This window comes from Macrobrachium rosenbergii, chromosome 48, assembly GCF_040412425.1.
Source record: "Macrobrachium rosenbergii isolate ZJJX-2024 chromosome 48, ASM4041242v1, whole genome shotgun sequence".
In the NCBI taxonomy this organism is placed as follows: domain Eukaryota; kingdom Metazoa; phylum Arthropoda; class Malacostraca; order Decapoda; family Palaemonidae; genus Macrobrachium; species Macrobrachium rosenbergii.
In genome coordinates, this window is record NC_089788.1 from 14,069,399 (window position 1) to 14,096,594 (window position 27,196).

General features: G+C 39.7%; 1 protein-coding gene across 3 annotated transcripts in view; it reads right to left on the minus strand.

The window, feature by feature from the left end:
- LOC136831280 (uncharacterized) overlaps window positions 1-27,196 on the minus strand; it is a 103,608-nt gene that overhangs the window by 63,045 nt on the left and 13,367 nt on the right. For all 3 annotated transcript variants that reach the window (XM_067091390.1, XM_067091391.1, XM_067091389.1), the window contains exons 2-4: window positions 16,790-16,952; window positions 16,242-16,411; window positions 2,545-2,779 (exon numbers count right to left, since the gene is read on the minus strand). In XM_067091390.1, coding sequence (XP_066947491.1) covers window positions 2,545-2,779; window positions 16,242-16,411; window positions 16,790-16,933 — 549 coding nt within the window. In that variant the 5' untranslated portion in view covers window positions 16,934-16,952. The remainder of the gene's footprint in view (window positions 1-2,544; window positions 2,780-16,241; window positions 16,412-16,789; window positions 16,953-27,196) is intronic.

Sequence of the window (27,196 nt, forward strand, 5' to 3'; positions counted from 1 at the left end):
GTGACTGACAAGAAGTTAAAAGTTAAGTATACCTTAGTTTAACCAGACCACTGAACTGATTAACACCTCTCCTGGGGCTGGCCCAAAGGATTAGACTTATTTTACGTGGCTAAGAACCAATTGGTTACCTAGCAATGGGACCTACAGTTTATTGTGGAATCTGAACCACATTATAGCAAGAAATGAATTTCTATCACCAGAAATAAATTCCCTAATTCTTCACTGGCCGGCCGGAGACTCGAACTCGGGCCTAGCAGAGTGCTAGGCGAGAACTCTACCGACTTGTCCAATGAGAAACTACTAACAAGAAGTACCAAGTTCATACTGAGTACTGGAGTGGTAACATTCTGCTTATTACTAAATGGATCAGAGAGGACAGGGGGAAGTACAGACCACCAGATTATAGCAAGGCTATTGAAAGGCATTCTCCACTGCAGCCCAGGGGTCTTAGGCTGGGAGTAGAGAGTAGCCTTTCAAGTCATGTGGTGAAAAGTCTATTAACTGCATTCCCCAAAACCCAAACAGCCCTCACAATACATGAAGATGTAGGGACCACTCCATCTCTCATCCCTGGTCCCCATCATGTGATCTTATAATACTTGCAAAGCCAACAACACTGCTTAAATCTCTGAGACATTGATGTGTAGATGATGGTCATAGTAAGTCCACACACCTGGAGTAACTGGGCCCTAACAGGTAAGCATCCCAACCCTCCTTTGACATGTCCAAAAATAAGAAGTATTTCTTGAAGGAGAGTCCAGAGAATTTCCCACAGAGAAGTTTCTGTCATCGGTTCATCAAATGATTAATTTCCTGCATTTTCTGGCTGTGACACAGGTCGTGTAGTAGGGTTTGCAATGGGAGAACAGTGCTGCTTCAGACACCACTAAAGCAAGTGTCAGTGAAGAATCCAATACAGCATGAGCTTCTCTTAGGACATGTAACCAAGGATGATCTGCCACAGCTGAGCTGGTGATTCTTGTAAGGAAAGGAACAAAGATCTGACCTCCTTGAGCTCAATGGCTCCAGAGTGTACAAGATAGACTTGCTACCACCATACTGATCAGCTTGCTAAAATATTTTCTGCTGAAGTTATGATTTTTCCCCATTTACAAAGGCCTCTGAGGATGCCAGAATCAACCTGTCATTGTGATAGCACAAACGGCACTTCCAGTACAAATGGCCACAAGCTGAAACTAAGCTGAACACTTCTATGAATACATGCAGGGCTGTCATCAGTCTAAGCACAAGACTTGGAATGATACACAGTTCCACTTCAGACTGAGTCATGTCATCAGTCAAGTTTGTTTTGCCAACTCTTAATGTTGATTTGCAGCATAAATGTAAAGTGAGTTCATCATGCTTGTTCCATAAAAGGTACAACATCCTCTGCACTCTTCTCTACCTGACTTAAATGTTTTTGCTCACTATTCTAAGCAAGCTGCTGCTGCAAACAGTCTGTTGTTTTCTATCATCAGGTTTAATACTACTCAGTTTGCTGGGAGTTTTATCCTGGTTACAACTAAAGTGTGGAATACTTTGCCTAGTGTAGTTGTGGAATCTTCTGATCTCCAAATATCTATGCAAGGATTGAATTCATTCTTGTATTCTGCTGACATCTGAATTTCAGGTGCATCAGTTTTGTTACCTATTCCCTCATATTTATATTTATCCCCTTTTCATATAACTTGTCTCTCTCTGCAGGTTGATTTCCCTTTGCAGCCCTCCTGGGTTTATAGTTAGTTGACTCTGTCCATAAGGGTTTTCAGCTGTGTGAGTTTGTGTGTGTGTGTGCATGTGTGTGCAGGCATATTCACATGCTGTATAGAAATAATTGCATCAGTGTTTTGCCTCAAACAAGTAGCAAAAGCAAATGCTTTTAACATTCCAACTTCATAACAGTAAAGCAAGACCTCTTCTAGCCTTTCATGAACACCAGACTAAAGTATGCTACAAGCACAACAAAGAATAGTAGCAAACTTCTCTAAAATTTTATGTCATTTGGGCATGTGTGAGCAAGTTGGATGCGTTTGCTATAAAACCTGTCTATCCTGGATATAACCATCTAGTGAATCCTTATGAATGCTGTGTACTCTATTACTATAAAGTAATTTCACAAGACCAGTGTGTCAAATTTCTAGACATTTGAAGGCCCAGGCACATAATCTTTATTCTTAAATAAGGGCTAAAAATTTTAGCATGTAAGTTCAAGGAATTGGAAAGCTAAAAGGGATGAGACACAAAAGATAGATGAAAAGTACAGGACTCCATAGGCTGTATACTCCTAAAAGTGTTGCATAAGTATGCTTGCATCCTTTGTGGGCTTCTGTATCCTTTAATAGCTGGCACTATATCCCTTACCATTTTAAATTTTCATTCGTTTCACTACTGGTGGCATCTGCTTCCAGCAAAATCCTACTGAATGTCAAACCTGAAGACAACCTCCAACATCTGACTTTTTTTATTTATTGACATGGCGGACTAAGAACCCATTATTGTAAGATTCTATTAAAAAAAAAACTATATGCGGTTTACTATACTTACTTCTGATTCTTCTAAGTGAGAGCCACAATATCCTGATGCAGGTATAACATCTACAATCAGGGGTTTGTTTGGGTCATACTTGTCATTCCCATTTCTATCTGATTCTGGAATAGAGGAGCTAGAGGAACTACGACGAGGTAATGATGGTAAATTGTATAAAGGACTGGCCACAGGGGGCTCTCCTGATCCATACAGGTCTGGAAAACGTTGAGCATCTAACCTGTCGTTGCTACCCCTGAAAGTGAAAAACAATGTACATATAAAAAACTGCAATTACAAGGTTAAAGTTAAGATCTAGCATTGGATAAAACTGTCAATATAAAGTAAAGACTGACCTCAACATTCCCAAAACACTTCTGAAATATACTGCACATATATATCTATATAAAATAGTATAAAAATCTATCTAACAAGTGAAATACACAAGGATATTAATCAATAAAAAAATAGTACATAACTGCACACTTATAAGATTAAGAAATAAAGTGCAAAATTTTGTAAAATAAATACAAAAAGGATAAAATATGAAGTTCCTAACCCATACCAGAGAGTTGGGAAGTGACCTTGTCATTACAGGATGCTTCATTTAAAGCAAAATCTGTAAACATTCATCAGTTTAACTGTAAAATAAGCTACATAATTTTCAAGTATGCAAAGGGAGATAAAAGACACAGCATACAATGTGAGTAAATCAGATCCATTCTGAAAACTAGCGTTGGGAACAGTGCCATTATCTCAGTGCTGTTATCAGTCATTTCCTTTGTACTGAAGCCTGCAATACCTTTTAATAATGCTACAGAGATTCCATGACATGTCCTTTACAGATGTTGACAGGTAACACAACAGTTGTCTTTTCTTTGTACAAATGTTTGTGCATACTGTATCAGGTTTTACATTTAAAACTGTAGTAGCTATGCAACAGTCACCGATTCTACTGATTAACCCTTAAACGCCGAGCCTCTATTTACAAAAGTGTCTGCCATATGCCAGCGGGGTTTGGGAGTTAGCGCCGAAGCGAAAAGAAAGTTTTTTTTTAAAAAATCACAGCACGCTTAGTTTTTAAGATTAGGAGTTCATTTTTGGCTCCTTTTTTTCTCACTGCCTGAAGTTTACTATGCAACCATCAAAAATGAAAAAATATCATTATCATATATAAATATTGGAATATATGACAGCACAAAAAAAATGTCATATATAATTGTATACAAATCGCGCTGTGAGCAAAACGGTTAAAGCTAATGGGTTATTTTTTTTTTTTTGTATTCTACACTAAATTGCGATGATTTTGGTATATAACAAATTGTAAAACGATCAAAGCAGCAGAGAAAATATTATCACAAAATGATGCATGAATTCGTAACGAGCGGATGTAAAAAAGTTTTTTCAAAAATTCACCATAAATCGAAACATTGTGCTAGAGACTTCCCATTTGTTGCAAAATGAAGGTAAATTATTGAATATTACTAGAATGTAAGATTTTTAGCTTACAATTGCATTTTTCGACCATTTCGGTCGAGTCAAAGTTGACCAAAGGTTGAAATTTCGGCACTTATCGTGATTTATATGAAAATATTTCAAAACCCATAAAAGCTACAACCATGAGTTATTTTTTGTTGTATTCTAAATGAAATTGTGCACATTTTCATATATAAAACATTATGTAACGGCTAATATAAAATGGTGCAAAAATTATGACAAAGTGACTAAAGAAATTCTGAGATTTTCAGCAGAGTTAGCGCGCGTGGATGTAAGGAAAAAGTTTTTTTTCAGAAATTCACCATAAATCGAAATATTGTGCTAGAGACTTCCCGTTTGTTGCAAAATGAAGGTAAATGATTGAATATTACTTGAATGTAAGAGTTTTAGCTTATAATTACATTTTTCGACCATTTTGGTCAAGTCAAAGTTGACCAAAGATTGAAATTTTGGCACATCGTGATTTATATGAAAATATGTCAAAATTGATAAAAGCTACAACCATGAGTTATTTTTTGTTGCATTCTACATGAAATTGCGCACATTTTCATGTATAAACCTTTATGTAACGGCTAATATAAAACTGTGCAAAATTACAACAAAGTGACTAAAGAATTTCTGAGATTGTAAGAGCCTGATGCTGTCTCTTCCAAACACGTGTGTGTTCGTGTGTTCGTCGTACATCGGAGTGGCGAGACGTTTGGCGTCTTCACAAACAGAAACATACACACAGTTTGATACAGAAGATTCGTTGGAACATTATGAGTACATGATTAGAATGCTTGCATGGCAATCCAAGTAGTGGTGATTGTACATACATCAAGACAACAATGGTTAGGGAGAAACAGACGGAAATATTGTATGGTTGAAATTGCGTTCCTTTAGAGAAAGAAAACGAGATGCTCTTGTTGTCTTGTCCACTCCGATGGACGACGAACACACACGTGTTTGGAAAGACGGTGTCAGGCTCTTACAAGATTTTCAGCAGAGTTAGCGCGGGCATAAGGAAAAAGTTTATTTTTTAAATTCATCATAAATCAAAATATTGTGCTAGAGACTTCCTGTTTGTTGCAAAATGAAGGTAAATGATTGAATATTACTAGAATGTAAGATTTTTAGCTTACAATTGCATTTTTCGACCATTTCAGTTGAGTCAAAGTTGACCGAAGGTTGAAATTTTGGCACTTATCGTGATTTATATGAAAATATGTCAAAATTGATAAAAGCTACAACCATGAGTTATTTTTTGTTGTATTCTACATGAAATTGCACACATTTTCATATATAAAACTTTACCTAATGGCTAATACAAAACAGTGCAAAAATTATGACAAAGTGACTAAAGAATTTCTGAGATTTTCAGCAGAGTTAGTGAGGACGTAAGGAAAAGGTTTTTTTTTTTAAATTCACCATAAATCGAAATATTGTGTTACAGACTTCTCGTTCATTGCAAAATGAAGGTAAATGATTGAATATTACTAGAATGTAAGAGTTTTAGCATACAATTGCATTTTTCGACCATTTCGGTCGAGTCAAAGTTGACCGAAGGTTGAAATTTTGGCACTTATCAAGATTTATATGAAAATATGTCAAAATTGATAAAAGCTACAACCATGAGTTATTTTTTGTTGTATTCAACATGAAACTGCACACATTTTCATATATAAAACTTTATGTAAAGGCTAATAGAAAACGGTGCAAAAATTACAACAATGTGACTAAAGAATTTCTGAGATTTTCAGCAGAGTTAGCTGATGCTTTCTTTTGGGATAAGAAAGAAATTCGCGCATGTGCAGCTGGGTCACGCTTGTAAACAAAACAACAGCTTGATCCGTGAACTCCCAGCATCCCTCAAGGTGCGTGATTTAAAATTTTTCGCAAACGAGGTCTATAAGTATTTTTCCACTTGGCACCCGACAGACAACTTTTGTCGACGTAAAATACGTCCAGTCGGCATTAAAGGGTTAATGCATTGACTAAGCTATTACTGACGTCAATAAATATTATCTAAGATGACAAAACATATCAGTTGTCTTGCCTCATTCAACTGTGTAATCCTAAGAGTTGATATATTAACTACGTAATGAGCAACTAGCTTCAATATTTTATAAAACAATCATTATGCATTGGTCTTTATGTCATATCGTTAGCTCAAGTCCCTCAGATGTATTTCAATGTAGTTTAGTGAAAAATTTTCATCCTAAGTTTCATTCAGTTGAAAAGTGAGCATTCTAGCCAGGAAAGCTTACTTGTGGGACACGAACAAAACACTGCAGGTTAGGAAGTAACATAACCTCAAGTCAGACTTTCTCTGCAGAAATAATGATTAAATTTAGTATTAAAATGATACTATAAGGTTTCAGTTCCCTACAGGGAAACGCCAACATGAATAGCATTTTAAAATACACTGTAAAGGGAGCTTCTTGAACAATATATTAAAATCTAGTCACAGGTATAGTGGGAAAATTGTTTTGTATGAAAAACAAAACTAGTGAAGTTGCAGCATTGTGTTAATTTTTTTATCTACATAAATCTTATAATACACTACCTAGAAGCAACATTTTCACTTTATATTTTATAAAAAAATATAAAATATTAGACAAAAAATCACAAAAGAAAAAGCTAAACAAAAAACATGAATAATGGGACTGGTAAAGAAGTGAACTGGGAGAGAGAAGCAGTGAAGCTGTTAATGCTTCAAATTCGCTGAACATAATGAGGCACACTGTGCAGCACCATGTGAGGTTCTGAACATGTGCAGAAGGAATGTTTTCATTCCTGATAGAATGAGGCAACTTGTGAATTATGTGGATATAGTAAACAAAAAAGTAATATGTAAAATAAACAAGTGTCAACTAGATTCAGCAGAATTTTTCTGCTCTTTCCAAAAATGTATATTTGGTTTTTTTATATGAATGGTGAAAGAAAATATGGGGCAAGTTACTAGATATAATTTTATATTCAATATTTTTTCTAGTATCATTATCAAAAGAACATTCACAGTTAACAAACCCAACAGGGAATGCGCAACTTTGACTACTAATAAATTAATGGGTTCTGAAAAAACCTGCAGTTGTTATTTTACGAACTTGTTAAAAAATTTTACTTGTTGCCTGTGACCCGTAAGTCTCATGATACCGAGTAAGTAAAAAGATACCAATACTTGAAATGCACGTCAATTTATATTTCATCATGATGATACCATAAAACAGCATAAAAGTTTCAAAGCAAACTGGCCCTCCCATCCCTACAATTGTGCAATACTGATGGGGGGTATAAAAACATCTATACATAACTGTTATTCAATGAAACCTGTATAAAAATCAATTTGCCACATGATGCTTGAGAGCATATCCAGGATATTGCTAATTATGAGGGTTTCTGAAACACGACTGATTAAAGTAGTGCCTCCCCTACCAGCTGGAACATTTGAAGGACTGCCCAGCTGCCACCCCCCCAAAAGAAATCCCTTCTCCCTAGAAGTTACATGACTACCTTTCCATAACATAATCAGCTGTTGCCAGTCACTGGAGGTGTTTTTGCAGGTAACAAAAAATACCTTTTTGAGTATTTTTGCTAACAAACAAACATACAAAGCAAACCAAAGCCATGATTTCCTTGGCAAAGCAAAAATTCAAGGGTGAAAACAAGTAATTTTCACACAAAGAACAAAATCTAAGGCATAACTTCAGAATTTCAGCTAATGGTAATACTAACCGACTATAAGATGCTACTAAGCCACAAATGGATAGTTATCATGGACATGTCCAAAGACACAAATGAACACACTGCAAATCATAGAAAAACTGATACCTGAAAAATTCATCTACAATCAACTCACTAGAAAGCAGGGAAAAATAAAATATATATATATATATATATATATATATATATATATATATATATATATGCAGTCCCTGGTTATGATCGGTCCGACTTACGACGTTCTGAGATTACGACACTTTTCAGATATATTCATCAGAAATTGATTCCTGGTTTACGACGAGTTGTACGCCAATCCGACGGAAGAAATATGGCTCCATAATGGCAGAATAATAAATATTTGGATTTATTTTTCATGAAAAACTCAATAAAAATGCAGTTTATATAGTTTTCAATACACCAGAGCATTAAAAGTAAGGTTTTATTAGGATTTTTGACGATTTTTCGGTTTACAATGATTTTCGCTTATAACGCGGCGTAAGAACGGAACCCCATCATAAACCAGGGACTGCCTGTATGTACGCATACACACACACACACACACACACACACACACATACATACATATATATATATATATATATATATATATATATATATATATATATATATATATACTGTATATATATATATATATATATATATATATATATATATATATATATATATATATATATATATATATATATATATATATATATATATATATATATATATACATATACTGTATATACACACACACAGGCAGTCCCTGGGGTTAAGAGGAGTCCAACTTACGATGTTCCGAGGTTACGATGCTTTTCAAATATATTCATCAGAAATTATTCCCAGTTTACGACGCATGTTCTGGGCTACGATGCTTACAATGCTGATCTGACGGAAGAAATATGGCTACAAAATGGCAGAATAATCAAAATTTGGAGGTTTTTTTTATGAAAAACTCAATAAAAAAGCAGTTTACATCATTTTCAATACAAAAGCAGTTTACATAATTTTCAATTCACCCAAAGCATTAAAAGTAAGGTTTTCTTAGGATTTTTTACGATTTTCGACAATTTTTCAGTTTACAACGATTTTTGGCTTATGAAGCAGTGTAGGAATGGAACCCCATTATAAAACCATGGACTGCCTGTACACACACACACACACACACACACACATATATATATATATATATATATATATATATATATATATATATATATATATATATATATATATATATATATATATATATATATATATATATATATATATATATATATATATATATATATATATATATATATATATATATATATATATATACACACACACATATATACAGTATATGATTATTATCACTTTTATGCGTGATTCATTTATCACACATTACCACAGGTGAAAAATGATATTTTATAATAAAATAAAGTTTGTTCCTACTTACCTGGCAGATATATATATAGCTGTATTCTCTGAAGGACCGACAGAAATTCAAAAACTTATGGCATATGCAGTGGGGCCAGGTGGTTAGTACCCATTCCCGCCGCTGGGAGGCGGGTATCAGGAACCATTCCCATTTTCTATTCAGATTTTCTAGAGCTACTGTCTCCTGAGGGGAGGAGGGTGGGTACTATGATTATATATATCTGCCAGGTAAGTATGAACAAACTTTATTTTATTATAAAAATATCATTTTGTTCATGAGACTTACCTGTCAGATATATATATAGCTGAATCCCACCAATGGAGGTGGGAAGAGACAGAATAGGATTTTAGGAAACAAACATATGTAGGCAATTGACGCCTTGGTTCCTTACCTGTTAGCATTGCTGACTTCGTGATTACTGTCACCCAAGTCTGCTTCTGCTTTACTAGAGTCTCCAGCGAGGTAGCGACCTATAAAGCTGGTGAATTCTAGATGATCTGTCAACGGGGGCGAGACCACAATGTGACTAGACCATATGACCTTACTGTGAGGGCAAACGACAAACGAAACAACCACCTGACCAAGCCTAGCTACGTCATGAAGTTATAACATAGACTAAGGACTGGGACGACCACCCCCAGTGGTGACCCAACAACCATAAAAAACACCATAACTAAAAATTAAAAACACACCTAACCAATAACTATAGGAGAGGATGAGTGTCGCTTTCTTCCCCCAAGATCGTATTTGCGGAAACGTAAGGCCCTAGCGCACAGCAATTCTCGTAGGAAGTCTTTACTTCAGTCAGGTAATGTGAAGCAAACACAGAATTGCTTCACCAAAAAGTGGCACCCAGAATATCATTGAGAGACAAGTTTTTCTGGAAAGCCACTGAGGTAGCAATGCCTCTCACCTCGTGAGCCTTGACTTTCAAAAGGCTCAAATCCTTGTCTTGAACATTGGAATGGGCATCTATAATGGTGTTCCTTAAAAAGAACGCCAGAGCATTCTTAGAGAGAGGTAAATCCGGCCTCTTAACCGAGCACCACAGATTGTTAGAAGGACCTCGACAATCCTGAGTCCTCTGTAAATAAAATTTCAGAGCCCTGACAGGGCACAGGGTTCTCTCTGGTTCTTGTCCAATGATCTCCATCAAACCCTTAATCTCGAAGGCCCTGGGCCAAGGGGAAGACGGGTTTTCATTTTTAGCAAGAAACATAGGGCTCAAGGAACATATCGCATCATGGCCTCTAAAGCCTATAATCTTGCTGATAGCCTGAAGTTTACTAACTCTCTTCGCCGTCGCCAGAGCAGTTAGGAAAATAGTTTTTCTGGATACGTCCTTGAAGGATGCAGAATGTAGAGGCTCGAATTGTTTTAGACATTAGGAATTTTAGGACAACATCTAAATTCCACGAAGGCAACTTTGGGTGAGCTACCTTAGAAGTTTCAAAAGACCTTAGAAGATCGTGAAGGTCTTTGTTGTCCGTTAGGTCAAGGCCTCTATGCCTAAAAACCACTGACAGCATGCTTCTGTAACCTTTGATGGTAGGTACTGCCAGCTTTAAGTCCTTCCTCAAATAAAACAGAAAGTCGGCTATCTGGGACACAGAGGTTGTGGTAGAGGAAATTCCCTTAAGCTTGCACCACTTCCTGAATATGACCCACTTCGATTGGTACACTGCATTAGAGGAGGCTCTCCTGGCGTTGGCGATCGCCTTAGCCACAGGCTTTGAAAAACCCCTCGCTCTGACCAACTTTTCGATAGTCTGAATGCAGTCAGACTCAGAGCGGGAAGGTTTTTGTGGTACCTCTCGTAGTGGGGTTGTCTGAGAAGATCTATTCTCATGGGAAGCGTCCTTGGGAAGTCCACTAGGAATGTCATGGCCTCTGTGAACCACTCCGCTGAAGGCCAAAGGGGGCGATTAATGTCATCCTCGACCCTTCTGAGGCCACAAACTTCCTGATGACTTCCCCAGGATCTTGAATGGGGAAAGGCATACAAGTCCAGACCCTTCCAGTCCCAAAGGAGGGCATCTACTGCTACTGCCCCTGGGTCGAGCACGGAGAGCAGTACAGAGGTAGCCTTGTCGTCCTTGACGTTGCAAAAAGGTCCACCAGAGGACGCCCCAAAGCTTCCAAAGCTCCTGACACACCTCTGCGTGTAGGGTCCACTCTGTCGGAAGAAGTTGACGCTGCCGACTGAGAAGGTCCTTTCGGACGTTCTCAACCCCTGCTACGAATCGCGTGAGAAGCGTAACTTGTCGAGAATGGGCCCACAACAGGATCTCTTTGGCAATCAGGAACAGGGACCGAGAATGAGTACCTCCTTGCTTCTTGAGGTACGCCAGGGCTGTGGTGTTGTCCGAGTTGATCTGAGCCACCCGGCCTACAACCTGACTTTCAAAGAACTGAAGAGCTAAGAGAATCGCTCCCAATGCTTTTAGATTGATGTGCCAGGACACCTGTTCCCCCTTCCAGGTGCCTGACACTTCCTCCCCCCCTAGTGTTGCTCCCCATCCTGACGTGGACGCGTCGGAAAACAACACTAGGTCGGGGTTCTGAAGAGAGAGAGAAACCCCTTCTGCCAATTTTGCAGGATCGAGCCACCACCTTAGATGGTCCTTGGCAGAGAGAGAGATCTTGAGAGTCTCCTCTAGATCCTCCTTGTTCGTCCAGTTGTCTGCGAGGAAACTCTGGAGGGGTCTGAGATGCAACCTCCCCAGGGAAACAAACTTCTCCAGTGATGAAATGGTCCCCAGCAGACTCATCCATTCTCTCACCGAGCATGTTTCTTTCCCCAGGAAGGCCGAAACTTTTTCGAAGCAGTGCTGCTGACGTTCCTGGGATGGAAAAGCTCGAAAAGCCACTGAATCCATCTGAATCCCCAGATAAACAATGGACTGAGAAGGGATCAGATGTGACTTCTCGAAGTTCACTAGAAGTCCCAGGGACTTCGTCAGCTTCAACGTTGAGTGCAGGTCCTCCAGACACCTTTCTTTCGACGAAGCTCGAATGAGCCAGTCGTCTAAATAGAGCAAGATCCTTATGCCCGCTACGTGAAGCCACCGGGCAATGTTCCTCATCAGAACTGTGAAAACCATAGGAGCCGTACTCAGTCCGAAACAGAGCCCTGAACTGGTACACTCGTCCCCCCAGGACAAACCTCAAATGCTTCCTTGACCGAGGATGAATGGGGACGTGAAAATACGCGTCCTGGAGATCCAGCGAGACCATCCAATCGCCTGGTCTTAACGCACTTAAAACGGACTGAGACGTCTCCATCTTGAACTTTTCCTTGACAACAAAATGGTTCAGTCTGCTGACGTCCAGGACTGGTCTCCACCCCCCTGAGTGTTTTGGAACCAAGAAGAGACGATTGTAGAAACCTGGAGAATCCAAATCCATGACTCGCTCTATGGCTCTCTTTTCGAGCATCTGTTCGAGCAGATCGAAAAGAATCTGTTGTTTCTCTGGGCGGTAAGAGGGCGACAGATCCCTGGGTGTTGAAGACAGGGGGGGGAAATTCGAGAAACGGGATCCTGTAACCTTTCCCGATTACACTGAGGGACCAGGAGTCCGCCCCTCTTACTCTCCAGGCTTCCGAAAACAAAAGAAGCCTGGCTCCTACTGGTGTCTGGAGATCCGGTGTATCATTTCTTGCCCCTTGGGTGAGAAGGGGCACCACCTCTGGAGAGGCCTCTTCCTCGAGGAAAGGATTTAGAGGAGGAAGCTTTGCCACGAAAGAGCTTCTGCCTCTTGGCGGCTAGTCCCTGAGAAGACGTGGACGGGACATTAGGACGCCTGGAAGACTGCGCGAGAAGGTCTTGTGTAGCCTTCTCCTTAAGGCTGAAGGCAAGATCCTTGACTAAAGGCTGGGGGAAGAGATGGCTAGAAAGAGGGGCGAAAAGCAATTCCGCCCTCTGCACAGGAGAAACTGACTTTGCTGCAAAATTGCAGTATAAAGCCCTCTTCTTCAAGAGTGATGTACTGAAGTGAGCAGCCAGTTCATCCGCGCCATCTCTGACGGCCTTGTCCATGCACGAAAGCACACTGGACAGCTCCCCCAGAGAGATAGAGTCTGGACTCCGAGTCCTCAAGTCCAAAGCCCCCAAGCACCAATCTAAAAAGTTGAAGACTTCCATAGTCCTAAAAAGCCCTTTGAGATGATGGTCAGTCTCCGAAAGCGTCCAGGTCACCTTCGCTGAAGAAAGGAGAGCCCTCCTTGGAGTGTCGACCAGACTCGCGAAGTCTCCTTGAGAAGAAGGGACTCTAGAGCCAATTTCTTCTCCAGTCTCGTACCATATCCCAGCCTTCCCGCACAATCTAGACGGAGGTAGGGCAAAGGAAGACTTGCCTTGAGTTTTCCGATCCTCCATCCACGAATTAACTTTCTTGAAGGCTTTCTTGGTAGCGAGCGAAGTCTTCATCTGAAGGAAGCCGGGAGATTTCCTCACCTTCGACGAAGCTAACTGCGAAGGGGGAGAGAGAGGAGCAGAAGGCTGAAATTTATCAGGAAATAATTCTCTCAGCATGTTGACTAAAACCTGATAGTCCGAAGAAGATGACAAAGGGGGTTGTTCCTGCTCTGCAGATTCCGATTCATGAGACAACTCTCCCTCTTCGACGGGAGCGACAGGAGAGTCTTCCGGAACTTGAGGAAGACTAAGACCTTGAGGCCCGATTCGGAAAAGAGACCTCTTCTTGCGTGAAAGAGCAGAAGAGAAATCTGGAGCGTCCTGCACAGAAGCGTCCTGCCTCGAATGCTGCCGAGCGTCCTGCCGAGCGTCCTGAAGAGTGTCCAGACGAGAGGGGAGAGAAGCGTCTTGCCGAGCGTCCTGAAGAGCGTCCTGACGAGCGTGATGAGAAGCCAGATGAGCGTCATGCCGAACGTCCTGCTGCGTATCCCTTCGAGCGTCTTGTTGAGCTGCAAGAGGGGCGTCCTGACCAGGAAAAGAAACATAAGGATCAGCCGCCTGGGGAGTGTCAAGACGAGGCAAAGAAACCCGACGATCCAACGAACGACGAGGGCGACCAGGAGAACTCGCCGGAGAGAGAGACGAACGAAGAGCAGGAGAGGGGGACCTCTTAGACCTCTTAACGGGGAGCTTCAAGTCCTTGCGGCGCCTACGAGGTTCAGACTCCTTTGCAGCAAGTAGGGAAGCCAACTGCCGCTGCATATCCTGGAGAAGACACTTCGAAGGAGAAGACTCTCTCAGGAGAAGGGCTGCTCTTGTGAGAAGAATAGGGGGAAGGGGACGTCCTCTTCCTTCTACCATGGGCGACAACAGCTCTGTTCTTGGGGCGACTGGGATGCTCAAAAACGTCCTCCTCGGAAGAAGTCCTGGTCCTCTTATGCGGCGGCAACTCGTGGAACCACTCAGGAGAAGAAACGAGGGCTCGAGAAAGAGGAGGAGAAGCGTCCTCCTCTGCGAAGCTTCTCTTGAAAGCGCGAGAGTCCAACCGAGAACACGACCCCTTGCGTGGAGAGGGCGCCTCAGAGGACGAGAAGCAATCCTTGAGGACGCGTGCGTGAGCATGATCCTTGGCAGCCTGGGAAACGACAACAGGGTCTGCCCAAGGGACGCCAGATCGGTGGGGGGTCCCTGTAACCCTCTTGCGGCTTTCGACATGCCCATTCCCTGAGTCCTGGGAGTTCGGCAGAGGTCTAGACCTAGAGGCATTATAGGGCCGATCTGACGCCCCCTCCACAACACTTGGGGGATCACTGCACTTCACAACACTTTCAATCGCCAGCACCTTCGACTCCAAAGTGCGAATGGAGTTCAAAATCTGCGCAAGGGCATTACCTTCCGCAGATGCAATCACAGGTTCCGAAGGCAACACTACAGGGATAGGTGAAGCATTAGAGGGGTTAACAGGTGACAAATTATTATTACCCTGACTCCCACCAGCAGACATACTCCTGGAGGAAGACCTCCTGATACGGTCACTCTCTAACTTGCGCACATAAGAGTCGTATACCTTCCAATCAGAATCAGGCGAAGACTCACACTCCTTGCAGCGATCATCCAACAAACAGACATGCCCTCTACATCTCATGCATACTGAGTGAGGGTCTACCGAAGCTTTCGGTAGCCTCACCTTACACTCCTTCACAACACACACCCTGAAACTAGCAGAACTAGAACCAGACATCGTGATCAAAGAAAAGCCAGAGCCAAAATCAGAACAGTCCACAAAAGCGTATGCCTATCCACAAATCCAAAGTCAAAAAACCAAAAGACAATCAGAATACTCAAGTGGAGAAGTTTACGAAAATCAGCGACGGAGGTATTGACAACAGGTGTTGATAATACTGGCGACAGAGAAAATCTGAATAGAAAATGGGAATGGTTCCTGATACCCACCTCCCAGCGGCGGGAATGGGTACTAACCACCTGGCCCCACTGCGTGTGCCGTAAGTTTTTGAATTTCTGTCGGTCCTTCGGAGAATACAGCTATATATATATATCTGACAGGTAAGTCTCATGAACAAAATAAGAAACGGGGTGTAGGTCCTGACCGGTTTTGACTTTATTTCCAAGCCATTGACAAAGGACTGATACAGAGTATGAGAAGTCACAAATATATATACTACAGGAACAGTACTGACAAACATACACAACCGTTAGAGACTACATATCCCCCCCTCAAGCCGGTGTCGAGGTAGGAGTGGCCTTTAAAACTCATTTGGCTAAAAACTACAATATACTCTCAGGGGACGATCCTGATAAACAAACCATAGTGACCTCAAGATCCACACCTGACAGGTGTCAGTGAGGCGGAGTTTGGAAACTCATTAGTATTGCTACCGGTCAGGACCTATACCCCGTTTCTTATTTTTCACCTGTGGTAATGTGTGATATATATATATATATATATTTTATCTTCCTCTTTTAAAAGAACCTTCACATATGGGCATTCTATTCAGTGCAAGCTTACTTTGCAACCAATAATTTTTTAGGTCAGTTCATATGAATTTTCACTTACTCTAAATACTGTAATAATAATAATAATAATAATAATAATAATAATAATAATAATAATAATAATAATAAAGCTTATAACTACAGTATGCAGAACTTACCCTAATAATGACCTGTGGTACTCAAAAGCTCTTGGATCTAGTCGTTTTGCAACAAGGGATAAACCATACTGTACAAGAACATCTATTAGTATCCTAAATGTTTCTGATGGGCCTTCCTGAAGATAACCTAAAAGCTTATGCATTTTTGAGGTTTTTGTTTCCTCAGACCTCTGCAAAGAAAAGATTCAATACACTTATAAGCATTTGGCCTAAACGCATATGTTTCCAGTATTCTAATATAATAAAACAAATCACAAGAACAAATCAATATGAAAAAATAACTTTCAATATAATCCACAAGATCAATAATATATTGCAATTCAAAAAGATAAAATGCTTATCATGGCCATTAATTTACTAAGCCCAGTAATCCTGAATTAGAATAATACTGTATAAGGAAACTGAGGGGTGCTTGCTTAGCATTAAAATCAAGTCTTTATTATCAAGAGTTAAGTTTAGATAACCAACAAATAGCTAATGCAATTATTTCTAAGAGGGCAATCTCTTCATAAAAAGTACTCACAACATATTGTGCCACATCTACTTACAAGAAGGCATCCTGCAACTTCATGGGATACAACTTGTCGTTCCTTCAACTCATATACAATATCTGCAAACCGTCCAGAATGGGCCACTTCTTTACAAAGGAAATCAGATTCCCTTTGTAAAGTTGACAGCTCCTCCTCATTCATTATGACCTCAAATCTGTTCCTGAAATTGTTATTCGCTATCAGACAGTAATTTTAATACAAAGTTCCTCAAGAAAGCTTGATACCTTTCATCCAGCCATAATAAAATATAAGAACATGTAAGACTTCAAACGTGAATTCAACTTTTGCTTTGCAAAATTATATACTGTAATGTGTTTCTACGCCAATGAACAAATCAATAAAAACTTATACAATGCACAGTCTGAAAGTGTTAAAAGGAAACTATGACAACACTTGGGGAATAGCTTGTTAAGATAGCAGCGGTTACTAAAAAATAAAATAAAAAAATAAAATTATATATATATATATATATGTATGTGTGTGTGATCCAACCAGAGTAGTTCCCATGCTTACCTTTGCTATCATTCAAGAAGTCCCCTATATTGGTAGCTTGATAGTGACCGCATCCAAGTGGTTACTGGCTTCGTACATTCATACATACACACAAGCATTCTCTCTCTCTCTCTCTCTCTCACTCTCAGGTCTACAGCAAAACAAGCATTACACAAAATAATTTATTTGACAATAATTTAACATAACTGGATTGCAAGAAACAAGAGATGAAATAAAATGGAATACTAATGTTCACCAAATGATCAAACATACTACAGTCTATCATATTCAACTAATTATTCTCTCTAAACAGTTTCCCCACAATAGGTCAAAATAAGTCAAAGTCCAGTATATTCCCAATGAGTACATCTTAACCTCCTCCTCAGAGAAACATCTGAAGAAGTCAAATAAAACCCTTGTTAAACAAGTGCATAAAAATAAAGATATGGGAACTCCTCCCATGTTACTTTTAAAGTACACGCAATGTAATAAATGCCTGACATAAGTGAGATTTATGTTAAATGAAAAGAACACTCTACAGTTTGGGAAATCCAAAATGTTTCTTACCTCCAAACAGCAATATTCACAATCTTAATCAACAGGTCTCGAACCACAGAGTCTTCACCGAAGACTTCTATTGATATTTGGTGTTGATCTTCGAATTACAATCTGTTTGATAACTAATCCCTTCACAACCTGGAAAAGGCTATACTCCTACATTTACAGATGTAAATTTGTGCAACACCGTCACCTGATCCTTATCTTCGTTAACACCCATCACAGTATCCGAACAGATAATCCTCCTAGCTCCAAGTACCCGACCTGATCTCAACTTCATATAACTCCCCAAAGGTAAAAAGAGAAAGGAGAAAAATAAAAAAACTTATTAAAAATTCAGCAACCCTCCAACACTAATGCAAATGTGAACCATTAAATCAAATTCTAAATGCCAAATGCGAACAATGAAACAACCCTAATCACAAATGCGAACAATTAAGAAAAAAATTCTAAACGCCGCTGCGATCCATAACCAGAAATTTTCTCGAATACTCGAAATACTTCAATCCACCTGTAAAGAAAATGGGTTCGCAGAGAGAATGGGACAACAGTGTCAAACCAACCCCGGACTAAAATGAGCAACCACTCTCAATGACGTCAAAAGATTGTCACTGTTCCCTAATGAAAGTTCCACCCACCGTCTTCCTGAAGTAACCACAAAACAACAGAACTCTCCCTTAATTAGCCCCCATTACAAGTAACTAACATGAAAAAAACCCCAGTAACACTCACATAACCCCTTCTCACTACAATGTCAACAAGACATGTAGTTAACCTGAAAAGTAACAGGAACACTTCTCGATCTTTCAAACACACTCACTTAACTCATGACACAAGTCCCCAATGCAACTGAACTCGACCCACAGTGCACTTGTGTCTGTCTGCAAAAATTCCCTGAGCTAGCAAAGAGGCCAGTATACCAACCAAAAGGCACACCCTAAAACCTACAAATCTCAATTTCCCGCTTGCTACCAAAATCTGTTATCCAACCAGAGTAATTCCCACGCTTACCTTTGCTATCAGTCAAGAAGTCCCCTCTACTGGTAGCTTGATAGTGACCGCATCCAAGTGGCTACCGGCTTCATACATTTGTACATACACACATGCATTCTCTCTCTCTCTCTCTCTCTCTCTCTCTCTCTCTCTGTCAGGTCTACAGTGATACAAGCATTACCCAAAATAATTTATTTGACAATAATCTAACATAACTGGATTGCAAAAAACAAGAGATGAAATAAAATGGAATACTAGTGTTCACCAAATGATCATACATATTACAGTCCATCATATTCAACTAATTATTCTCTCTAAACAGTTTCCCCACAATAGGTCACATCTTAACCTCTTCCTCAGAGAAACATCTGAAGTCAAATAAAACCCCTGTTAAACAAATGCATAAAAATAAAGGTATGGGAATTCCTTCCATGTTACTTATAAAGTACACACAATGTAATAAATGCCTGACATAAGTGAGATTTATGTTAAATAAAAAGAACAATCTACAGTTTGGGAAATCTAAAATGTTTCCTACCTCCAAACAGCAATGTTCACAATCTTAATCGACAGGTCTCGAACCACAGAGTCTTCACCGAAGACTTCAATTAATATTCGATGTTGGCCTTCAAATGACAATTTGTTTGATAACTAGTCCCTTCACAGCCTGGGGCTCCACCAAAAAACACAATATGAATGAATTATCCGGAACCTGGACATTTCCGGCGAACAAACTCACAAAGTCTTGTCGCTAGGCAGGGATGTTCTCACGTCTCAAGAATATATGACGCATTCGACACATATATATACAGTTTTACTAATCAGGATGCGCACCAGACACCAGCTAAACATTCTCTCAAGGTTCTTCCCAATGCCTTTAGCTACACTTATTAATCAAACATCTACTGTGTACTGCAATTCATAAAATATGTGACCTATGAGCTTTTTATATATATATATATATATATATATATATATATATATATATATATATATATATATATATATATATATATATATATATATATATATATATATATATATATATATATATATATATATATATATATATATATATATATATATATATATATATATATATATATATATATATATATATATATATATATATATATATATATATATATATATATATATATATATATATATATATATATATATATATATATATATATATATATATATATATATATATATATATATACATACATATATATACACACACATACATATATATACTTACATAGTGTACAATTATATATTTTTATACACAAATTTTAAATACTTTAATAACTACGTTTCTAAAAATTTAACCTTTCTTTAAAATTAAACAGTATCAGACTTTTGTCAATAATTTAATAGTATTGTGGTGTGCATTTTATTCATTAGTTTAACTGGACAAGTAAAAATGAAAAGCCTTCACAAATATGGCCTGAAGAATGGTACTAAAATCTATATTTATGAAATCATTCATTGCACTACAAAATTTGAGGATGTTCACAGAAAAGATTAATAATTCAGATAGGATTTACAATATTATTCTCATCACCTACGTTACCTTGAATACTGTGCACAGTTAATAAAAATCTCTCTCCTATTGTAAGGACTGTATTGTAAATATGGTATTTTCATAATAAAATTAAGTTTCATATATACTTACCAAGTAATTACACAGTTATACTTTTCTACTCGCATGGCAGTTAAAAATTTGAAGTTTGTGGTAGCAATTAATTTGTTTTATGTGTACATAACTACCCCACCCTCTATTGGGGAATGATAGGTAAACAAAACAGAGAGAATAACTTCTTTTGTGCTTAATATCCACCAGAGGGGAGGAGGGAGGGCTCTGATCCATAACTACTTGGTAAGTATATATAAAACTTAATTCTACTATTAAAATACCATTTTCATATATGTAACGTACCAAGCAATTACACAGCTGAATCCCACACTGATAGGAGGTAGGATAAATGGACATATTCTGTTCCAAAAACAGTCAAATATGAAGATGAATTTGCGACATAAAATCTGTTAGCATTGATAAAATGCTTGTTGTATCCTTACCTGGTAAGAGAGCTACAAAAGATTACTGCCTTTTGGTCAGTGCTCATCCTGACCTGTAGTGACTTAGCAGTATGGCCGAGATAAGTCCCTACTTTAAAGAGGGGGCTTTGGAGTGAAGGAGTCTTCCGAACACCCAAAAGCATCAAAGAAAAATTTGCCCTTGGCCCTGGACGCAGTACCAAATAAAAAAAAAAGACCAAATAAAATCGATACCTACACTGACAACCATAAAAATTAAAAACCATCATACCACTACCACAGACTGGTGGGCGCTCCAGGTACACATGTACCCCCCAGGCTTCCCAAAAGAAAACTCAACACCCAAAATTCAAGGCGAAGAAGTTATGGATAGGAAGGGTTGCTTCCTATGCTTCTTCCCCCAATACTGCACCAGCCACCGATAACGGACCTAAAGTACTGCATTTCTCAAACGTTGTCTCTATTTCTTTTTAATACTGTGAGGCAAAAATGGAGTTGTATTTTCAGTATGTCAACTGGAGGATAGCCGAAAGCGACATATGTCTAAATGCATATGACGTGGCAACAGGCCTAATCTCGTGCGCTCCCACCCTAACGGACGGCAGAGCATCCTCTTGTATTGGAGAGTGCGCCTCTATAATAAGGGCTCTAGGAAAGAATGACAACGCATTCTCAGACATGGGCTTAGACGGGTTCTTCACAGAACACCAGAGATTACTGACAGGGCATCTGATCTTCTTTGTCCTGTCTAAGTAATACCTTAGAGCCCTTACTAGACACGGGACTCTTTCCTCCTCCTCTGGATGTAGAATATCCATAAGGTTTTTAATGAAGAACGAGCATGGCCAGGGATTAGATGGAGACTTGTTCTTAGCTAGGAAGCCAAGCAAAAAGGAGCACACAGCATCCCCTTGTGAAAACCCAATGTGTTTGTCAATTGCCTACAGTTCGCTCACTCGTTTAGCTGTGGCCAAGGATACCAGAAAAACTTTTCTTTGTTAAGTTCTTAAGTGAAATGTAACGGAGAGGCTCATAAGCAGGGCCTGCTAACCATTCAGCACCACATCTAAGTTCCACGAAACAGACACATCTCACGGCTGCTTAGTAATCTCAAAAGACCTAATCAGATCACTCAGGTCTTGATTTAAACCTAAGTCTACTCCTCTATGTTTAAAAACTCGATCTGTAGCCTCTAATAGCTGATGATGAGAGTTCCCTTGTTGTTCCTTAAGAAAAGAGGGGAGTCCACTATTTGAGCTACAGTGGTTTTAGCAGACGAGACATTATTGTTGCTGCACTACCTGCAGAACCTGGCCTACTTGGCCTGGTAGACTCTGCTGGCAGACTGTCGTCTACATCTGGTAATAGCTTCCGCTGCTTGTTTTGAAAATCCCTTCGCTCTGACAAGTCTCCGGATAGTCTGAATCCTGTCAGAGCTAGAGCTGATAGGCCTTGGTGAAATTTCCAGAGATAGGGTTGTTTGAGAAGATGTGGACTTTGAGGCAGTAGCCTTGGAAAGTCCACAAGGAGCTTTATACCTAGCAGATGAAGCCATTTTGCAAGAGGAGATAGGACTCGCGTGAATACTTGAGGGGCAGTGGAAAGACCGAAGTAAAGTGCTTGAAACTGGAAGACTCTGCCCCCAAAGACAAATCTCAGGTACTTCCTGGACTCTGGATGGACTGGAATATGGAAATACACGACTTGCATATCCACCGTAGTATTACCACCCAGTTGCCCTGCTGGATGGAGGATAACTGACTGATTTGTCTCCATCTTGGACTTCATTGTCTGAATGTAGAAGTTCAAAGCACATATGTCAAGGACAGGTCTCTGCCACCCAATGACTTGCGGACAACGAACAAGCAGTTGTAAAATCCTCTTGAAGTACGATTCCCCACTACTTCTATGGCTTTCTTTCTTAGGGGAGCTGACACTTCCTCCTTGAGAGCTACGAACCTCTCAGTGCCCTCCGAGTATGCCGTCAATGTGATCAGCAAAGATACGAGAGGAGGGTACTCTTAGAAAGGAATCAAGTAGCCCTCTTTTAAAACCTTGAACGTCCAAGGTTCCGCACCTTTAGCACCAAAAGAGAGTCTGGCCCCTTGAGGCACACAAAGGATGGGAGAGTCACTTTCTGGAAGAGGGTTCAACTGACGTCCTCTTGACGGACTTTATAGAAAAACGCACCTCGGACATGGCCAAGAGAAGCCCTGTCTGCCTGCTCGAAAGGGCTGCTGCTGCAAGGGAGAGACCAACTTAGACGAGAAAGAAGCAGAAGGTTCCCTGGGGCACTTCGCTGACTGATCTAGTATATCTTGTGTGGACTTCTGCAAATCAGTGGCAATCTTCTTAACCGCCAATCATGGTAACAAGAATTGTCTGTCCAAGGGAGTGTAAAGAAAAGCAGATTTCTGGACCAATGTAACTGCTTTCATGGTGAAGGAGCACCACAGCTCTCTCTTCTTGAGAACTCCTATGACAAAAAAGAGCTGCCAGTTCAGAGGAACCATCCCTCACTGCTTTATCTGTGCAGGATAACACACCTAGCCAGTCTGAGGACAAGTCAAGCGCTCCAATCATCCAGTACAGAAAGCTGAACACTTCGAGGACTTTAAATGAGTTTCACCAGATGATCAAATTCTAAAGAGGCAAAGAAGACCTTTGCTGATGAAAAAGCTGAAAATCTCGCAGAGTCAATTAATCCTGAGAAGTCACCTTGGGAAGAGGCAGCGTCTCCCAAGGATGGAGCATCTCCTGTCAAATATGAGGTATCTCCTGGCAGTCAATCTTGCTGGACGAAAAGCAAAAGCGGTCTTTTCTTGCTCCCTCTTCATAGACAACCAATCTTCCGCTTCCTTAAGGACCTTCCTAGCTGAGGAAGAGAGAACCATCTTCGGCAGACAAGAATTATAGTCCTTCTGATTCCTCATCAGAAAAGTAGAAGCAGGCGAAACCAGAGCCTCTGGCTGGAAGTGAGAGGGAAAAGTCTCCAAAAAGTACTTCATCAGAGAAGCATACGCAGATGGAGTAGGCTATTGGATGACCTCTTCCCCTTCTGAAGAAATGGGAGACAAGGAAACCTCTCAAAAGGCTTCACCAAAGTGGGCGCCTGGCGCAACAAGCCCAGCACATCACCCAATTTCTTCCTAATAAGTGCAAAAGAGGGATCCTCTGACACTAAGGCAGGCGAAGCAGAAGAATATGAGCTCTCAGTTGGCGCTGGGCGCCCAGATGGCGGCATGCGCTTAGAAGCAGAAGTGGTCCGAGGCAGGCACTTAGAACAAGACGGGCACTTGGGAATCTGAGACAGGCATTTGGAGACTGGGTGGCGCTCTGGCGAATACACCGACTGCTCATGCAAGCACCCAGAAGATGAGCATTAGCTGGAACAGAGCTTAGGAACCAACAACTGGCGCTCAGCATTGGAGCGATCTGGCGCATGACGAGTTGGACTGTGCCACTTACTGCAACCTGGTTGCGGACTGATAGCAGGGTCTCTAGAGAGCTTGGGAGAAATGGCAGAGGGCTCTCTACCATGACGTCTCTTTAAAGGACGAGACTCACCCAAAGAATGCCACATACGTCTCTTTCCTGGACTGGAGAGATCAGAGCCCAATGACAACTGGTGGGCATTCACAGCGACGCCTTTCCAACGGCTGTCGGAACTACACACCACCAAATCGGATGAGGGGGCGACTGCCCGTGGGCAAACACTGCTGACCTCCCTTGGACCTCTGGTATGTCTACTCCCAGGTTCAGGGGAGTGTGACAGTGACCTTCGTCTAGGAGAATCAGCAGGACAGACAGCCATCTCCTCCACTGGCACTGACACTTTTTTTAAAACTTTGAACTTCGTCCACCAGGACCTTAAGCGATTTGCCTAATTTCAATAGTGTTGACCACAAGATAAAATTTGAGGTCAAACTTAGTCTCGAGGCTCGCTACGGCATTGGGTTCAGAAACATGGGAGCCAGGAACAGGAGTTGATGGAAAAATATTAGGATGACTAACGATGGTGGATAATAGAAAGGCAGGAGAAGGAAGAATATTAGTATCTAAGACTTGATTGTTAGAGACAGGTTCTACACTCATAGCTCTACCCTCGGCTCTAACAACCGCTTTCCTCTTCCCATCCCTATCCAATTTATCCATATGAGACTTCAACACTTTCCATTTTTCCTCATCCCATCCCTCACATTCAGTGCACGTAAGATCTTTCGAACACTCTTTTCCTCTACGCTTTGCACATATCATATGACTATTATAGGTCACTTTCATCATCTGAGTCTTGCATCCTTCCCTACAATACCTAATACCTGATAAGCTAGAATTAGATATATTGTAGGAATACCAGCTAAGGTAAGCTGAAAAGCTACCAAAATCAACAATACTTCACCAAATCCTTGGAAAAGCAATGAAACAACTTCAAATCCAACCCCATAAACATTTGATGTTACGTTGAGCGCCAGAAGAAAAGAGGGTGGGGTAGTTACCTAACACTTAAAACAAACGAATCGCTACCACGAACTTCAAAATTTTTAACTGCCGCGCAAGTAGAAAAGTACAGCTGTGTAATTACTTGGTAAGTTACATATCTGAAAACATTTATTACATATATGTGGTGCATTATGAGATGACATTAAAACATCCTTGTGTTGATTTTGTGTTTTCAAAAGCAGGTGGAAAAAAGACTGGATCAATAATATAGCGATGAATTTTTGTTGACACTAAAGTGTGGGGAATGTTAGCAGCTATATATTAACTGTACAGTATGTAGATAAAGACACTGCTTGTCTTTCCTTTAAAGTGCCCTCACCCTGCATTAAAAATAATCTGAATCCAGTGTAAATAATGTATAACTTTTTATTTACCTCACTAAGGAAGTTAAATTTCTGGTTAGATTAGCATGCCTCTCAGTTTACTCAATCAACTGAAACCTAATCAATGGGTTTTGATGAAACTTTGTGAAAAAAATTGCATTAGGTGATTTCCAAACAAGTGCTTTTCATGGACACTTGTTCTATTCTCAAGACAATTTAAAGACAGACACACAATATTGGAAGAAAATAGGAAAGAAAATGTATTGGTCGGCATATGTGAATTTAGCTGAGCTCAACCAGGTGATTAGTTTTGGTACATGGAAATGAAGAGTAAACAGGTTGTCTCCATCCATCTAAATACCTAATCTTCAGTTTACTATACAAGTAAATGAAACCTTAACCCCAAGGTTTCGCACTAAATTCTGTGATCACTAAATTTAATTGTTAGCAATGAATTTTGTAATCATCATCACAAGCAACAAACACTTAGCAGTCTGATCATATTTTTTCACCAAGTGACTTTGGCACAGGTAGCCCTCTACTGATTTATCTTGTTTGAAAAGTTATTCTCAAAACAGCAGCATATAGCCTACAAAAAATGGTGAGGAATATATCAACTATTTACTATCAAAGAACATCTAAATATTTCCTCAGCATATGATATACCTAATGCAGAAAGTACTAACCGAATACCGTAAATAAATCACTAATAGACGAATTTTATGAGGCACAAGCCAATACAAATGTAAAATAATGAAGGGCATAGCAATTTCACTGTTCTTTTTAATCATTCAATATTTATTCAACAAAACCATGCTATATACATTCTTCAAGAGTAGCCCTGTTTCTACATTAATATTATATGGGCATCTTTTAGTTCATTTCAACAATGCTATACTTTAAGGAATAGCAATTTCAAACTTAGTTGTTTTAGATGGCAGTTACTCATGCACTTTATCAAATGTTGTTGCTTTAGGCTAACCTCTGTTGTTTCCTTAAGATGACCATTTTTCAAGATGATATAAAATCACAATACACACTCAATTCCTGAAAATATCATGGAAAACTTCATAAATAAAATCAATGAGCTTCATGAATATCATCTATGATATTTCCACAGATCCTGTGACACATTTGTTGAACACTCTTGCAAGGAATTGCAAGGAGGTAAATAAAATATCTTTTATGAGCAAATAACACTACTAAGATTTTCAACAATATTTTCTATGATAAATTCTAACAAGAAGGCTCTAATGCTGGTGAAGGTCATGGGCCAAGGATTACACAGAGCTGCACATATAATATTGTTGTTTATATTAATGAACCCAGGGAAGAAAGATCATTCTGCCCCATATGTTAGTTTTCCCCTATATTCACTTGATTCTCAGCTTCTTGTTACTTATGCAGCCATATACAGTATTATTATCATTATCTACAATGTTGTGCAACACAAAAGGTCTGAAATTCTGCCCCT